This window comes from Mchenga conophoros, linkage group LG23, assembly GCF_057382185.1.
Source record: "Mchenga conophoros isolate Kocher_MC1m ecotype Shallow Benthic linkage group LG23, M_conophoros_male_GT1.1, whole genome shotgun sequence".
In the NCBI taxonomy this organism is placed as follows: domain Eukaryota; kingdom Metazoa; phylum Chordata; class Actinopteri; order Cichliformes; family Cichlidae; genus Mchenga; species Mchenga conophoros.
The window spans coordinates 33,331,971-33,350,325 of NC_140547.1; the positions used below are offsets into that span (position 1 = coordinate 33,331,971).

At 40.4% G+C, this 18,355-nt stretch overlaps 1 protein-coding gene across 3 annotated transcripts; it reads right to left on the reverse strand.

Annotated features, from left to right (window-relative positions):
* Nucleotides 1–644: 644 nt before the first annotated feature.
* On the reverse strand, nucleotides 645–17,482 carry txndc16 (thioredoxin domain containing 16). 3 transcript variants are annotated; one of them, XM_085265172.1, is made up of 20 exons: nucleotides 17,056–17,482; nucleotides 16,609–16,779; nucleotides 15,283–15,365; nucleotides 15,127–15,200; nucleotides 14,051–14,125; nucleotides 13,708–13,829; nucleotides 13,126–13,216; nucleotides 10,827–10,995; nucleotides 9,033–9,202; nucleotides 8,889–8,949; nucleotides 8,687–8,798; nucleotides 8,419–8,565; nucleotides 8,010–8,069; nucleotides 7,445–7,643; nucleotides 7,086–7,222; nucleotides 5,992–6,070; nucleotides 5,409–5,550; nucleotides 3,319–3,506; nucleotides 3,020–3,210; nucleotides 645–1,265 (listed from the first exon to the last, which is right to left on the reverse strand). In XM_085265172.1, exons 2-20 carry the CDS (start codon nucleotides 16,763–16,765, stop codon nucleotides 1,075–1,077), a joined length of 2,448 nt encoding a protein of 815 aa, XP_085121298.1. In that variant the 5' UTR covers nucleotides 16,766–16,779; nucleotides 17,056–17,482; the 3' UTR covers nucleotides 645–1,074. The 3 variants fall into 3 exon arrangements, with proteins under 3 accessions (XP_085121298.1, XP_085121296.1, XP_085121297.1); XM_085265170.1 differs by having other exon boundaries at nucleotides 8,654–8,798; XM_085265171.1 differs by having other exon boundaries at nucleotides 8,654–8,798; nucleotides 16,609–16,796.
* Between the last annotated feature and the right edge of the window lie 873 nt (nucleotides 17,483–18,355).

Below are 18,355 nucleotides of genomic sequence, written 5' to 3' on the forward strand. Positions count from 1 at the left end.
AGCTTCACTGATTACTTCATTGGAGTGCTCTGGGATCTGTATGAGTCAATCTCAGGGACCGTGCACTTAAGTTTTAGATAAAATAAACTAAGCTGAAACCATTAAATACCTAGCAAATATGTAAGCTTTAAATCTGCCGTTTATCAGGCATCACTGAGTAATCCTTTAAATCTAACCTCTCTTGTTCCTGTCCTGTCTTTTCTTACATCTCTGAGTGAAGTTCTCACACTCTGTTCTGTCCCTGGGAAATACAGCAGCTGAAGCTTTAGCTAGTAGAAACAGTGTGACAAACAGCACACAGAGTTTGTGTGTTTGCTGGTGTTTGTTGAGCTGATAGAAACGCTGAATTTGAAATTAGCTGCAACTAAATAAACATCACTGTCTTCATGCTTCCTCCTCGAGCTAGATTCTGACACCTGCACTCCTTCCAGCCCACTTTAACTCCTCAGTATAAACACTACAAATGAAACTGCTGAACCTAATGTAACGAGTCTGTTTTGAAAACGTATGTTGTCGAAGGTACAGATATTTGTTTCACCAAGTAGACGATATGACACGATGATAACACATAAGACTGGTTTTTGAGTTAATGAATGGAATGAACACATTTTTATGAATGCGTTCATAAAAATAGTTAAACACACTTTTTGTTTTCCAAAGGTTTATGAGTTACAACGAAATTAAGGGACAGTTTACTGACTGACACATAATTAGTTCAGTTAACTGGCACATGAGCAGCTTTAAAAACAAAACCAAACAAAAACAGCCAATCAGATGCATCTACAAAGTTAAAAGAGTCACAAAATCACAGCAGTAAGAAATCAGACAATGAAACAGTCTCAATAAAAAAAAATCCAAAAATAACATCCAGGAACAACTGAAAGGTTTAATAGCCAGCATGTCACATTAAAACACAATGGCAAAAATATTACTATTACTATTATTACATTATTATAATAATCTCTCATTAAATACTCAGTAACCCAACATTTAAGCTGTATATTATTAATAGAAAAGAAAACTTAAACAAAGAAACAGACAAATCAGATCAGCAGTGTTCTTTCCATCTGATGTTCAGAGTTCAGAGTGAGCGTGACGATTGTCACCTGTCATGTCCTCTACCACTACATGTTCTTTCACATTAACCTCTTCCTCCTCCTCCTTAGGAGTTTGCTGCTGGGCAGAGTCAGGTTCCTGCATGTCCATAATTTTCAAGAAGTCATAGAACTCAAAAGCAGGTGGCCAGCTATCCTCATCCAGCAAACCTACAGAACAAAAATATTTTATTATAATGTGAAGTTTCATACAGAATTAAAATGAATCATATTGTTAAAAGCATATTTGTCTTAAGATTAGAAAGTAAAACACAGGAATTTTCACAGGAATGTTGATACCTGGTGTCAGAGTGCTGTAACATCAATTTCGTTTGTGTCTTCTTTACTCATCAGTCATTTTAAATGCCAATAACAATATATCAGCAAATAGCTAATATTGGCCGATATATCAGTCGGGCTTAACTTCTCCAGTCTTCTTGAGTTTATTCTATATAGCCCAGGTTGTCCTGTTTTAGCTCCTTGGTTATTAGGTTTCCCTTGTGTCTTTGTCCTCTGTGTGTCTCTGTTTATGTGTGTGTCCTTGTGTCTTCTTTCCCTTTTCTCTTCCCATGTTCTCCTCCTTATGTCTCATTTCATCCCTCCCCTGCCTGTCATTTTTATCCCATGTTTCCCCAGACCGTCATGTCTCTCCTCTCACTCTCTGTGTCTCGTCTCCATTATCTGTTCCTGCGTCCCCCTCGTTATCTCCTCCGTTATCTCCCTAATCCATCTTGTTTCCTTGTGTGTCCTTTCCTCTCAGTTCCCGTGTCATGCTATGAGTTAGTCTGTGTCTTAGTGTTTCCTGGTTTATTTTGATAGTCTTGCGTTCCATGTTCAGTGTGTTTAGTTTTGCTTCTATTTATTTCTATAAATAAATTAAATAAAATTTTATTTATTTATAGACCATTTTTGTTCCTGAAGTTCAATTTATAATCGTCACAACAACTTTTTTCACTTTTATAAAATGACTTCAAATAATAATTTTAGGACTCACTCATATATGACAACCATCGCTACCTGTAAACTAAATGCGAGTCTGCAAACATAATACAGGTTTAACAGCATTTCCAAATCGATGAATAGTAAAAATGAATACATTGCAATCCAGCAGAAGAGTTTTGGTTAAAACAAGATTACAGCAAGTCAAAAACAGAACCTTAAGTCCTGCTGCATTAGTAAAAAGGTTGTTAGTCTGCAGTTTGTGTGTAGAGAATCAATTAAACGTTGTGCATTTCAGTGATGGAGACCAGCATCTTATCTCGGCTCTTGCCTTTATACACTCCAGAGCTAAAAGAGGACTCCAGATAGTTCGGGTTTCATATCTGAACTACGTTCAACAGTTATATTAACAGTTCTCTCACTGATAGAGAAGACTGCTGAATGTGTAGTCAGTCTTTATGGTGGGAATGTGCTGACCACAGGTATTATTTCCATTCAGAAATATCACCAGTACAAGTAATTTCTCAGACTAACTGTTGTATGTAGAAAGGCAAATGTAAATAGACAGAAGGACAGCCTCTTGATCACAAAGGTCAGTCAACAATCACACACAATGTCTGCTTTTGTCGTTGCATCCAGTCTCATTTGATGACTTTGTGCGAGATTTTCAAAATGTGCTTGTAACTCAAATAAATTCCAGGTGACTAGAATCTACAAACTGCTAAAGGTAAATCTGAGGCATAGTTGAATTGTTTATTATTGATTTTTTATTGACTGGAAATTCCATCCAGACAAAGGTGACCTGAACATTAAAGATTTCAATCTTTAAGGTAATCTTGCACATTTCTACTCTCAATTCTGCTTTTAAGAGTGACCGGTTCATTAACTGTCTGTAATAAGGCAGAATTATAGCTGTATAGCATAGCTGTCTTGGAATTTATGGGATTGTAAACTCAGCTTTAAGCTTTCTCTTCTCTCCTCCTTACCTGTTGGTGACTCAGTACCATCCTCGACCCTTTGCAGCCAGTGAAGGACTGAGGAAGCCACTATGGGGGTGTTGGGTGGGTACTGGTATATTTGGTCTCCAGAGGGCAAGTGTGTGAGGACTAGTGCAGGAAGAGGGGGCATAGAGCCTACGTATGACCCCAGGACGGACATACCAGCTGGAGTGCGTCCACTAAAACAAAATATATTTTAAAAAAAAGTATAAATAAAAAAGTGGGGATTTTGGATTGTGTACACGATGGAAAAATAGAGCAGCAAATAAGCAGAAACAGAAACGTACAGATGGATCCAGCAGGCCAAATATCGCTCCATCGTTTCCCCTTCCGACTCTACTAATGTTCTCATCTCCTTCACCAGCGCCTGGTTCTGCCTTCGCCCAATCTTGTCCTCCTCCTCTCCCACAAACAGAAGGAGTAGGGCTTTGCCCAGCAAGAGGAAGGATGGCAGATTTTCTACAGTCAGCTCAGGCTGGGGATAGAAATCATGAAAAGAGGACGAAGAAGTGCCAAATAACACAAAGACTTCAAATATCTGCATTTTCACAAACTCAGTCATCACACTACAAACCAGATAAAACACAGGCCAGTGAAATGAACAACATCCCAAATGAAAAAGAGAAGGTTTGACTTTGACACAATCAGCACAAATCTTGAGTTTCGGCTAATTATCCAAAGTTTACACATCACTGGTTTTTGCTGCATCTGCAACATCCTGCAGAAAACCTGCTTACAAAGGTCAGCACCAAGCATGTTAGAAGCAGCTGTTTACTTCCTGTGAAGAAAACTGCAGGTGGAATTTTAAGAGGGTCTGTCAATTAAATAGTGAGATGGCTGAGCCAATATTAAGTGATAAAGATTTACTAAGCAGAGCACGAGTACAAGGCTGCGACTGCAAAATAAACGTATCCATGAGAGTGGACGGTACTGCGAGTCATCTGCTGACAATGCACAAATCTGATTTAATGCTGACCTGTGCAATCTACTATAACTGACACAAATTACTGTCACGTTTCTGTTTAAATACTCTCCGAATTCTGTACAGTTAAAAGGAAACAAAGAGATATAAAACAAAGCGCCTCATCAGTCCCGTCAGCAGCTTTTAACACTAGCAGGGATTTTTCTGAGGGTGCAATTCTCCTTGAATTATATATGACACATTTCAGTCCAGGTCACTCTCTCACCATCATAAATAACACAGAAGCAAGTGTTAATGTCTCCATTTAACTCATTGTATCAAGTCATATTCTGTGATTGATTGGTGTGAGGTCATCAGCACAGCCAGAGGGGAGAATGTGTCATTGACTGGACTTTTGATCCCAAGCTCCATGGAAGCATTTCCACAGCAGGAATCAGACCCTTAACCCATCTTATCATCCATCAAGGATTACCGAAGCATTACTCTGACCTGGCATGACCTCTGTATTTGGAAAGCCGTAACTAAACCACATGTGAAGCCCATTACCTGAGACTATGATACTATGAACACGCCATAGTGGCTTTTATAAACATCCAAGAATTGTATATTGTATTGTAATGTATTTTCAAGTGGGATTAAGGAGGTCCTCAAAGGCCAAGAAAAGGGTGGAGTGCTCACTCTGGGTCAGGGACAAGTTCCTGCCCCAAGTGGAGGAGTTTAAGCATCTCGGGTACTTGTTCAAGAGTGACGGGAGAAGGGAGCGGGAGATCGACAGACAGATTGGTGCGGCTGCAGTGAAGCGGACACACTGTACTGGTCCGTCGTGGTGAAGAGAGAGCTGAGTGTAAAAGCAAAGCTCTCACTTTACTGGCCGATCGATGTCCCTACCCTCACCTATGGTCACGAGCTGTGGGTAGTGATCGAAAGAACGAGATCGCGGATAGAAGCAGTGGAAATGAGCTTCCTCCGAAGGGTGGCTGGCTTCTCCCTTAGAAATAGGGTGAGAAGTTCAGCCACCCAGAAGGGCCCCAGAGTAGAGCTGCTGCTCCTCCATGAGCAACATGAGCGCTTCCTGGGTGAGGTGTTTTGGGCATCTCCCATTGGGACAAGGCCCTGGGGCAGACCCAGGACACACTGGAGAGTTTATATCTCTCGGAAGCTGGAAGAGGTGGCCGTGGAGAGGGAGGTCTGGGCTTCTCTGCTTAAGTTGCTGCCCCCACGACCCGGCCCCAGATAAGAGGAAGAAGACGGACGGATTATAGTGATTAAAATCAAGCTGGACTTAGTTATTCACTCACTATTCCTGACTGGATGATTGCATTGAAACAAGTCATCCAACTTGAATTTGTGACTAATTTTGCAAAAAATGATAAAGACAAGTGTACACACACACACACACACACACACACACACACACACACACACACACACACACACACACACACTATGGTTTACCATTGGGTGGAGCAGCGCAGTGTTAATGTGTGTGAGCAGCTCTTCAGCAGACGAGGAGGCAGGCAGTGTGAAAGGATGAGTGTGTGTCCTCCAAGATGGAAACACTAACACTGCGGGAAGGTCTACAGTGTGGTCTGCAGCCCTGCATAGTCACCATGCACGCACGCACACGCACAATATAAGTAAAACTAATAAACAATATTTTAAATGGTTAAAGTTTAAATATTAAACATTAGAATCACAGCTAAGTTTTTAATGACAGGTATGTCTAAACCTTTACAAAATGTAACTACAACACTGATTAAAGCGTCTTTCCAAAGCCAGGTTGGATTATAGTAGGTACATGTAGGATTTCCACCCCTCAAAAACAAACTGCTTAACTGTCCATCTCCTAAAGCCTTTAAAAGCAATTGGAAATCCTACATTTCAAAGTTAGGAAAAACAGACAACTCATGGAACTATATTTTGTGCTTTTCAAACTTCAGCTACAGTGTGTTTTTCAAAACTTCCAGTAATTTAGGACTTTAAACTCAAAGAAGCAGTTTGCCAAATTGCCTCAACCTTGAAATGGTAGAGCTCGTACCATTTCTCTGCCAGTTCATCTGTCAGCAGTCCAGTCAGTGCGTCTCCTCTCAGGGACTTTGCTGCTTCGGTAAACGCTGCTAAACATGGCAATAAAGAAAAATTTGGAAAGAAAGAGTAAGTAATACAAGATACTGGAAACACACCGTCTATTTAAAATAACAAAGAGGAAAAGACTAAAATCAACAATGAGCAGAATCTGAACTCATTCGTTTGTGTTGTCCAGAACTGAATGAAAGCACAACAACGAGCTGCATTGTTAGATCAGGTGATATATTTCCACATTACCATGAACACTCACACTGCAATTTATTTTGACCGATCGCTCAACTGTCGCAGTGGATGCACCAAGCAAGCAGCCTCAGTGATATCAATGTGAAAATCCTGGGCGACTTCCTTCTGGAAGATTATCTTGTTAATAATTTTACCTCCTCATTACGTACGACTCTCAATACTGTAGCTCCTATGAAAGAGAGAGCTTCCCTTCATTGGTTCCAGTATCTAGTATATTTTCTCTGTATCTATTATTGTAGGGTCTACCTTACAATATAAAGCACTTTGAGATGACTGATGTTGTGATTTGGTGCTATATAAATGAAATTGAATTTATTGTGACAAAGCAGACAGACAGCTACTTTCCCACTCGATTGTTTACCACTCCCATTCATATAGTGATCATGTGTAGTGATCTGCCCCTTATTTATCACCCCCACTTTCCAAACACCAAGATAGCAACAGTAAAAACACTCATCTCATCGCTTTAAAACAGGAGTTCACAAACCAACAGAGGTCACAGTAGCTAAATGTATCTTTTATATATTAGCCAGAGTAAGTATTAGCTGATTACACCTACTCTGTTACTGTAAACACAATGCTAACATTGAGATAGCTTTGAATGTGAATGAGTACAGACAAAAGTGTTAATTAACAGCTACAAAACACCTCCAAGTATTTCTCCCCCACTCCCTTAAAAGTTCTTGTTTTGATTGCAGCTACTGGGAGATCTTCCTTAGTAGTATAACCATAACTAATAGAAGTTTAGCATTTGCACTGAGGCTTCCCTTGCAACAACAATGCACAATAACAACATCTTACCTGTTTGTGTCTGGGCCTCAAACAATCCCACAACTCTGTCAAGCTGGTACCCTGCTAGCTCAGGATGAGGCACTTCCAGAAGGAATGATTGCGCTTCCTCTAGAGTGGACAGACGAACAGGAGAAGCTACACGGCTTCTGGTTAAAAAAATCAAGTCCACACAAACACACGTGTACATGTAAGTAGACTGACATTAAAAAGACAGCGCTACAAGACTAAACACACCTCCATTTCTATTTCAGGTTAAAGGGAAAGGATTGTACAAGTACACTAACTGCTATTTCATCAGTCCTTGATTTGGACCCGACTGAGGTTAAAGGCTTATATATGACTTCAAAGTTATATTCATGTTTTCTCACATCATGATGAAGCGATGTAGTGACTCACTACCCAGCATTCCTCTGAAGTGCTGGGCCGGATGCTGGGGGTGAAGAAGCAAGACACTGGGAAAGGCAGTGATTGGCTGGAAGGGGACAGCACTGCCTGGCTGAGCGGCGCAGAGGTCGGTCCATTCGCTGCAGTCGACCACACTCATCTGAACTTCGTTGACCTCTGAGTCTTAAGGTCAGTGAGAGCAAATCATGTGTTGATGAGTGAATTTTCTATCCATTGTTGCTATTAATCAAGTTTTGAAATGTGCAAATGAGGCCTGAATATTACATCTGCCTAGATAACAATCCTTTGTGGTTAAGGCAAAAGGGCAATTCATTCAGTACATGGATTTAGACGACTGTATGTTGGTTCACAAGGGGGTTTCATCTTTTGTAAATTTAGACAAACTGTAAAGCACAATAATAGGAGTCATAACTGACGTGGTACTGCCATCCAAACACTCTTCTGTTCAAATACAGATCTCTGTTTTGACGTCTGCTAAAATAAACAGTGGAAACATAGCCCCCCCCCCCAAAAAAACTGCTTGTTTACCTGCAAGTCTCTCTGCAACTTCAATGAAAGAGCTGAGAAAAGCCATTGAAACAGCATCCCCTGGTGGGAGAAAACAGAAACTGCAATTTACTTGCATTTCATGTTCAAGAGGAAAACTTTTTTTTTTTTTTTAAACATAAAGTATGCCTGGTTCATATAAGAGACATTATATGAAAGAGATGAATTCCAAAACAGTAAATATGGTGGTAGAAGTAGAACTTCCATGGGGAGGAAAAAGGCTTCATAAAGACTGTTAGAAGTACGGTAAATGAGCAACATTGTTAGAGTTTTATATCAGATTTTTCTGATGATTCTATACATGTAGTTTCTCTTTCCTGGTAAATACTGAATTTGTTGTATTAACTGCCTAAAGTGCCAAGACGCCTCTAAAGCAGCGACTCTGTCTTACATTTGAGGTAGAAGAGCACCACTGTGAGGCCACTCTGTGCTACTGCACTGTGAAAGTTGTCAGACGTCAGTTGGGTAACTGAATCCATGTCCGATAAGGTGCCTCTGTTTTCAAAAACTGCTGCTGCGATTTCATCGTCCAGCTTGCCTGGAGACAGATGCAGACACAAAAAAGTTAATCTCCTGTTCTCATTCTTCCTTTTCTTCACGCTTCTTTCACTCTTGAGTCCCTTTACCAAAATGTGAATCTTCCTCATCATCATCCACACCTTCATTGTCTTCTTCATCCTCCTCCTCCTCCTCTTCATCTTTTTCTTGATCTGCGAACAGCACCAACACCTCATCGAGGCTGTTTAAGGTCAAATACTTTACTTCTAAACTCTGGAGGTGCACACACACAAACAAAAACGTGGGTAAGAATAACAGGTACTCTCATTCTGTGTATTATCTCGTGCCATGTTAGAGTCACACCTTCTCAGGCAGCCTATAAGCAGCATTGTACTCATCAAGGGTTTTCACTGCAGGGCTCTGCCTGGAAACACACAAACCCATAAAAGAAATTATCTTAATGTCTTCATATCCATGCTCGTACACGTAGCTGGAGCTGTTGCACACCTGTGTACAAGCAGCAGCAGGGCGAGGCCTCGCAGCCTCCAGGCCAGCGTGGTGGCCGTATCGAGGTCCAGGTGCTCGGTTGCGGGATGAGAGAAGAGGAAGACCTGGGGAGTCTGCTGGTAGGGGAACTGGGGGGGCTGGACTGAGGAGGGGTCGTCGTACACCTCGGTCTGGTAAGGAAGAGACACAAAGTGTTAAGAGATTCTACTCCTGGTGGTAGGGTGGCTCTTTGTGCACAACATGCTCATGGTTACTTTTTTTGTAAATTTGGTAAGTTGTACGTTGCTTTTTTCTAAAGGTCTACTTACAAAACACAGCTGCAATGACAGCACAATAACCACATGATCTAATATGCTGTGTTCCTGTTAAAAGGGTGTTTTTTCTTCCCGCTGACGCCAAGTGCTTGCTCATAGGTGGTGATCTGATCGTTGGGTTTTCTCAGTATTACTGGAGGATCTTTAGCTTACAATATAAAGCATTTGTTATGATTTGACACTATAAAACTAAATTGACTTGACTTGTGAACTGTGAAGAAGCTTGCGTAGTGAGTCTTATATTGTTATTAAAGCTGCTTTTACAGGAAGCATCGAGTAAGTCCAACTTTTATTCGCACCTCAGAAACGTCAGCCTACAGGTAACTGAAAGAAACGTCACGATATGTGACTACTATACACAAAGAGAACAGGAGGCTGTGTTCTCCTTTTTCTTATGTTCGCTAGCCCCATCAGCAACATCTCCACTTAGAGACACATCAGTAGTTTTGTCTCTTGCATCATTTCATACACTCTTGTTGCTTCTTAATGACTGAACTCCTGAATTTCTTTTTGATCTTGCTCTTTTGTTTTGGACCGCTGAGTTTAACAGGTTAGTTTAGTTTAGTTGTCAGTGTCATGAAGGTTGGTCTATTTTACCCTTGCTAAATCACTGTGGTAACTTATGCTGAAGCCCAGCTTCTCACCGAATCTTTCACTTAAAATATATTTTAGAGCAGGGATGCCTACTGTGAGGCCCGGGGGCTAGAAATGACCTGCCTAAGTGTCCAATCCGGTCAACTGGAAAATGTACTACGGCGGGGACATCCCTGCTTTAGAGCTATAAAGACTCATTGCTGAAGAAATACACTTTATACATGAAAGTTGTTAAGCCGTACCTTACTAATGCCACTGATTGAAGCCCAGCCAAAGAGTTACAGCAGCTGGAATTGCACCTAACAGAGATCAGATTAGAAAAGTGATCAGTTACATCTGTTGGCCACTTCTTGCCAATAATCTTCGTTTATTAAAATAAATTTCACTTTGACCTGGCAACAAATAAAGCGTTCTCAATTTTTCCTCTATGAGCTTGTGGGAGATTGAACACACTGACTAAATATTTTAATGTATCTGAGGTGTCAGAGCGCTGATGTGCAGCTGTCACATTAGTAACAAACAGCAGGAATGAGAGGGCACTGAGAAATAAAACACTTAAACAACTCAAGACAGTATTCTGTTTTTTTGGCATGTTTGTGAAGATCAGAAATTGAGAAGATTAACAACCAACTGCAGCACCGCTGTCTTGTCTTATTTGCATAGATCTGTATCACCAAATGAGCACAGACACTGAGCCTAAAGCAGAAAGAACACTGATAACAACCCTTATCTCTGACTGGGGTTTTGTCAAGTCAGCTAACGCAAAGAAAACTGAACCATGAACTTCACTCTGTTCGCACGACGCCAACAGCTCGATGACATTTTATACGCCAAATAACCTGATAAATTTTGCATTAATTTACAAAGTAATCCTGTACCAGCTTACAACTAGTGGAGCCTCCATGAGCTGCAGGAAGGAGTGGAGGCTTAAGGTGGATAGGGGTTTCCTCATGCGGGTCAAAGGGCAGCGCTCAGAGGTCATTGGGGTCATGAACCCACTGTGAACTCTGCAGTGGAGGAACCACACTCGAGACGAAGGAGACGATTCGTTTACACTGAAAGACACACAGAGACAACTTCCTGAAAACACAGACTAACATCAAACACATTCATACTGTCGGGTCTTTAGTTTATAACATGAGAAATTACATGAATCCTTTTCTTTGTATCCACACTTGTGTGTTTGTCTATGCATTTCCAGCAGGATGTCAGACTTTTCATATTTTCTCCCAAGTATTTGGAGTCAGACCAGAAAAGCAAAAATTATCCTGGGTATGTTAAAAGCCTGTTTCGAATGACAGTCCCTTTGGTTTTCACGCCATGTGAGTTTAAGGTTTTGAGCATGTATCTCTGAGGTCACAAGGCCACAGCAGAGACATCAGCTGTCATCTTAAACTTTCAGTAAATATCACACGAGCTACTGTAGCTGGAACTACATTTGCTGCACAGCTGTAGGACACTTTGCAAAGAGCCTCAATCTCAGCTTCTTCTTTTCTATGTTGTGTTACGTAATATTCAAAGCGCTTCACTTGTTCCACATTTTGTCATGTTACAGCCTTATCCCCAGCTGGATTCAATTCATTTATCACCTGAAAAATTCTACTCACAATACCCGATAATGACAAGGTGAAAAACATTTGATTTATATTTTCGCAAATGCATTAAAAATTAAAAGCAAAACTAAATGTACACAATTTTTCACAGCCTTTGCTCAATACTTTGCTGAAGCACCTTTGGCAAAATTACAGCCTCAAGTATTTTTGAGTATGATGCAACAAGAAACACTTTTTGGGGGGAGTTTCTCCTCTCAGGCAGGATGGGGAGCATTGGTGCACAGCCATCGGGTTAATCGGGTTAAGTCTGAGCTCTGGCCGGCCCCTCAAAGGTATTCACAGAGAGGTCCTGAAGCCACTTCTTTGTTATCTTGGCTGTGTGTTTAGGTTGTTGTCCTGTTGGATGATAACTCAGCAGGTTATCATTAAGGATGTCTCTGTACATAGCTGGTCCCCCAGTTCGTGCTCCAAAAAACCATTCCCACAGCATGATACTGCCACCACCATGCTTCACCGTAGGGATGGTATTGGCCTGGTGATGAGTGATGCCTGGTTTCCTTCAGACACGGCCCACAGTATTCAGGCCAAACCAAAGTTAGTCCTTGTTTCATCAGACCAGAGAATTTTGTTTCAGGTGCCTTTTGGCAAACTACACGTAGGCTGTCATGTGTCTCTTACTGAGCAGTGGCTTACATCTTGCCACTTTACCACACGGGCCTGATTACTGAAGTGCTGCATAAGTGGTTGTCCTTCTGGAAGGTTCTCCTGGAGCTCTGTCAGAGCAACTATTGTGTTCTTTGTTACGTCCCTGACTAAGGCTACGTCCACACTAGCCCGGATAGATTTGAAAACTGTTTTCGTCTGAAAAACGCTCCACGTCCACACTAGTGTTTTCAGTCGTTTTCACAGAGTTCTGCGTCCACATTGAAACGTCCGAAAACGCTTATGTTCCAGTCCTGTGCATGCGGGAAAAGCAAGACGATTCGACCTGCCTCATTTTTGTCTACCGTTTATTTACTTTCCAGCTCTTTGAAACGTCGCAGTAAAATGTTGAGGAAAAGCACTGAGTTTTTTAAATGGACTAACAATGAGGTGGAGTTGTTGCTGTGAGTAACACAAAAGTACAAAGTTGCAAAAGCGAGTGAGAATTAAAGATGCGTTTTCAAAGCGCATTAGTGTGGACATAGCCTAAGGCCCTTCTACCCTGAACCCTCTGTGCTCATTGGGACTTTCCCCAGATCTGTGCCTTTATACAATCCTGCACCAGAGGTCTACAGACAGTTCCTTGAACTTTGCGGCTTGGTTTGTGCTTGGTGTGTCTTCTAAATGACATCCAAATGAATTTACTACAGGTGGACTCCAATCAAGTTGTAAAAATACTTATGTACATGTTATATTTGTGTGGTTTTTTTTAAATACATTTACAAGAAATTCAAGCGAACTAATGTCACTTTGTCATTATGGGGTATTGTGTGTAGAATGTTTTAGTTGAAAACTGAATTTAATCTAACTTGAAAGAAGGCTGTATCGTGACAAGATGCTGAACAAGTGAAGCGCTGTGAATACTTCCCAGGTACAAGTGTTGTCATTGACGCCTGCTCTGTACACAAAGAAAGGCCAAAAAGAACATACCCTAGGTGCTTCAACACGGGTCCTCCTGTTATGAGAATAAACTGATATTTGGATCCATACACATAGGCCGTCTCCATAATCGATCTGTGCTCTTAAGAAAAAACAAACAAAGATGATACATTTAATCAATCACTGGGACAATGTGTGTCTTACAAAGTACGATCAAACCTATGAGTAGCTACTAAAAAGTTTACCATCTTTAATTTAGGACTTGGTGATATGACCTCAAATTAACATCATGATTTTGAATTTTGATCGATGAATGATTATGCATACACATACACAGGCTGGTGACCTGTCGCAGGGCTAACACAGAGAGACGGACAACACTCGCACCTGTGGGCAATGTAGAATCACCATCTGCTGGAGTTTTACAGTCGGCTCAGTGTTCGAATTACGCTCTGAGTCATGTGACAACACAAACGGTATGTTTTATAGTTTATATAAGTATTAACAGAAATGAAAAACAAAGAAACAAAAATAACAGACACGGGCAAGATTGTGATTGTCCGTTTTGATTCCTTTTGAATTAACTGCCCAGCCTTACATTAATTACTATCCTTCCTGTCCTTCTTCCCATACCTTGTGTTCCCAGACTGCAAACATAACCAAGCACAATGTCTTTCTTCCCTCTGGCTGCCTTTTCCATTGCGAGGAGGTCAGCGTCTGTGTGGACATACTTTATCTCATCACGTAGAATGGCGCTGGAAGAGAAAAGCCGTCTTCAGTTAAATGCCAGAAGTACACGTTTGGCTCCCTCCTTTCATTTTTTCCCCCAACAAAGCTCACCAAAAGACAAAAAATAATGAGTGACTTTGGTTCTGGTTCAATCTCAGTGGATCATCTGAATGTATGTGATCCTAAAGGGTTCAAAAGTTAAAGTTTCACAAAGGTCTCTACAACACAGAGCATAAGCCTTACTTACAACAAGACTTCGGAGACTATCGAGTTGACGTCAAAGATAGTTTCCAAATCAAAACTCAAGAACTCCTTACCGCCTCTAGCAACAGAAAGACAAGGGCAGATTCAACGAGATTGCAACCATGCAGACACAAAAACCCTCATGAAGGTTATAATGTTCAGTTTTTATTCTCACTGCTGTTGAAAGTCATTGATGAAACTTTATGGACACTGAATGTTTTTTTACAGTTACAAATTCTAGTTTTAAAGGGAAGCTGTTAAGAAGTTTACTGCATTACATTTCAGTTTCCATAATACTTTGTCCACTTCATTACTATATATTAGGGGAGTAGGTAAAAAGGTTGATACAGTAGCATTAATAGTGTATCTCAGTGATGATAGCCGGGATAATACCTTTTGTGTTGACTGTTAGAAATACAATGAGAGTAAAGTTTTCATTAATATGAGCAGTAGCCCTTCCAACATGTAGTTAGAACTTCCTCTGGACTCTGATGCAGAGCATTTAGGGTGGATGCCAACAGGTGGCAGCAGATATTTTCATACTGAGGAGCAACAGAAATTGAAGTGGGGGAGAGACCAGTTAGATATAGTTTGGTGGAATAACTTTGCCTGTTTAACACAGCCAACAGAGTTGGGATCTGATTGCTCATGGAGTCAGGAATCAGGTTGAAGGGAAGCTACGTCTTTTCTTTCTTGATGAGTCAGAGATCAAATTCAAACACAGAGCTAAATTACACCAATTTTTACATTAAATGTGAACATCACTTCCCAGTGTGAACAAATGCCAGTGAATTAAGTTGGAAATCACAGAGAAAGAGACAATCAGCAGATTTATTATCCTTATTTACAGACTTGAATTGTTATTCTTCCATTCTGTTACTGTAGCTTAGCATGATTCACACTTTAAAATAACCGTCACTTATTGTGCTTTGGCTGCTGTAGGTCCCACTTCACCCACGCTCAGAAACAAGCTATTTTAGTTCACTTTGCCCATCCTTTAAAACATCTTTCTTCTGATTGGCTGCCCCTCTATGTTCTGGTCATTTTAGAATGAACACATACTGAGACTTTACAACTCACCTGAACAAAAAAGCAGTGTGCAGCAGCTGTTCCTCTGCGCAGTACGTGTAAACCAGCTCTTTGTTACAGTTCACCTAAAAAGCAACGACAAAAAAGTGATTCAACATCAACTTCAATGACTGATGAAGCGCAGTGCTCACAGGGGTCTACACTTACCTTACCAACTAGTACTCCATAATCCTGAAGAGCTTCAACAGACTTCTCCAACTCCACCAGGAACAGAGAGATGGTCGGAGAGACTGGAAACAGAGGAGGCGACAAAGAGAAACGCCTTTCAGACACGGACTGCTTTCCATTAATCTGAATCCACACGTTTTAATGTATGATGAATTTTCTCTTACTCATCTTATGCTACACATTCACATGTATTAAAGATTTAATTTTTTTTATTAAACTGAACTTTTAAAAAACTAAACCTTAAAAAAAAATGTTGTTTGACATCATTTAATGACTGAATCTCAATCTGTGAACACATTTCAACATTAAATGTGTTTGGATTACAATCAGACTGTAGCTGCTTTGAAAACGTCACTCTAAATACATTTGATTCAGTTTAGAGCCTTAAAGTCATTTCAGCTTCAGCTTCACTCAAAAGTACACATCATTTGCAAGATCCAGCTGTGACAGACAGTTTTCCATTAGTGTGACCGATTACAGCACGACTAATAATTGATCATTGATCAGTGTGTAACATACAGTAAATGTTTGCAGTACTGCCCACACACAGAGTTAGAGTTGTGGACTCTACAGAATTGATTGTGAGCTGGTTATGAATAAACGTGATCGCTGTCTCTGTCCTTATATATTTATGACTCAATAACTGGGAAAGTGTTCATGTTAAGTACACAAAACAGCAAACTCCCGTAAAACTGGTATTTCTGTGTCTGTAAAAACATAACATGAGCTTTGACAGCAACTTTATTACCTTGGAATGGAATCAAAGCATCAGTCACCTGGTTCAGGAGGGGAGGAGTCAGAGAGAAACTGTCTCTGTGAACTAAGCCTGCCAGCAGGTCTAGTTCACAGAGTCTGTTACCCTGGCAACTGACTCAGAATTTAATTTAATCGTCTTTCTGGAACAGAAAGCGAGAGTTTCCCTTATTTATGGTGAAAGCAAACCCAGAGATGTTAGCTAATCCTGCTTCCTGGAATAGGGCCCTAGCAGACAGAATGTCACTCACTATTTAGTCATTTTGGTCTTTTTAACCCTCCAGCATCATCTGGAATCTCTGCAAAGCTCTTCTTCATCTCTTCATGTAGAAGAGATGGCTCTCCTGCAAAAATGCCGCACAGCTCCTTATTTCAGTAAACTGACGTCACGTCAGCATGGCTGCTAATTTCATTAGCATGTTGAACTCATCAAAATACACTTGTTCAGCACGCTTGCATGTTTCACATCACAAGCCTGATAATGAGGAGCGTGGGACCTATGACAAATATACAGCAGCACAGCTGAGATAGCATGAGCAGTGAGCGGCCTACCTTGATGCTCAAAATAGATGAACATCATCTTCCCAGAATGCAATTTCTCATAAAAGTCCGCAGCTGTGTATTCAATCAGGTCTGAAGTGTTGGCCTTGTCTGTGCACCGTCCCGACCTCATCCACAGCAGGAAGACAGTAACACACATCCACATCATGGCTGAGGTGTGTTCTTTGGAAGAAACAATACTGTTAAAGGAGCACAATTGTATATATATATATATATATATATATATAGAGTTTGTAATAATCTCAGCTTCTGAAATTTCCAAACTGCGCAGGGGAGCTGTCATATTTGAGTCCTAAACAAGAAAAGGGGACGATTAAGGCTCGTTATTTTTTTATGTGACCCATACCATCTGCTATAACTGGTTAATATTTCTTGTTCGGCTCAATCAAATGAACAGCAGCACGCAAGAAGTGACAAAAAAAGCATGCTATCTGTTACCTGAAGAAGCAGACTGCAGAAAACCTTAAGGCTTAACTTGTTTCTTTCCAAGAGGTAAAAACCACAGCTAAAGCATTGTTGGAGGGAGAAACATCACAGCGATAATTATGAGCAAAAAACTATCTTACAAATATAAAACGTCCAAAAAGTCCAAAAACACCGCTTTAAGATTTTCTTAAAAGCTAATTCTTTAGCTAGGCTTGTTAGCTGCCTATTGATGGATATTCGTGCTAAGGGCTTTAAATAGCTAACAATTAGCTGATATTAGTTTTAAATTTAGAATATGCATGTCGCTATATGTCCGCGGGGAATCTAGGCCCAAACCAAAACTGTTTCCAATGTTATTTTTCGCCTTGATACACAATGAAATCTAAGAAAATAGTTCAAGATGTGACTCTCCAATCTTAGCAAAACACTGTTAAATGCTCAGTTACGACGGCACTTCCTGGAAGCGTTTCAAAATAAAACCACAATAATATATATTTTTTTAAATTTATTTATACGTGCAAGCAAACATGAAAATATAGCATATAAGCCAAAAACAAGGACTGTACAGTTATAAAGAGCTTGAAAGTCAATATCATGTATCACCAGCTATATTCTTCATCACAGCCTCTATTTCTTCTAATTTTTTAAGCAGTCCTCAGGAATGGTTCCCCAAGCTTCTCGAATGACATTTTAAGCTCTTTCTTGGGATGTTGGCTGTCTTTTGTTCTGCTTTCTGTCAATATTATCCAGCACTGCTTCAATAATATCGAGGCTCAGACTCTGGAGACGAAAAAAATCAATGACTGATTAGGTTTTTCTATCCAGGTATACTTTTATTGCCTTGGCAGTGTGTTTGGGCTCAGTGTGATGATGGAAAATTAAACTGCTGCCAATCAGATGCGTTCCTGTTTGTATTGCATGGCGGATCAGAATCTAACGGTACTTTTCTGCGTTTATAATTCAATCAATTTTGATAAGATACCCAACACCACTGGTTGAAATGCACCCCTAAACCTTGGCTGTTGTACCTCTCTTCTAATGACCTCTGTACAAATTGGTGATATTGATTAATATTCCTCTGGAAATGGTCAGGGACAAGGACAGGAGTGAAAATAAATGATAATTCAATTTATTTATAAAGCGCTAAATCACAACACAGTCGCCTGAATGCACTTTATTAAAAAAAGAAAAGAAAAGGAGCTGTGGTCAAAGGAGCTTGCAAAGAAAAGCGTCTGGACTTCTTTAAGTTACTTGAAAACGTTTCACCTCTCATCCGAGAAGCTTCTTCAGTTCTAAGGTCAAATGGTGGAGA

Excerpts from the sequence above, each read along its gene's own strand:
- txndc16 (XM_085265170.1), bottom strand. The coding sequence starts at position 16,765 with ATGATGTGGATGTGTGTTACTGTCTTCCTGCTGTGGATGAGGTCGGGA. Across the intron at positions 8,566-8,653 it reads TGAGGAAGATTCACATTTTG|GCAAGCTGGACGATGAAATC; the intron begins GTAAAGGGACTC and ends ATCTGTCTCCAG. Across the intron at positions 7,644-8,009 it reads AGTTGCAGAGAGACTTGCAG|ACTCAGAGGTCAACGAAGTT; the intron begins GTAAACAAGCAG and ends ACTGACCTTAAG.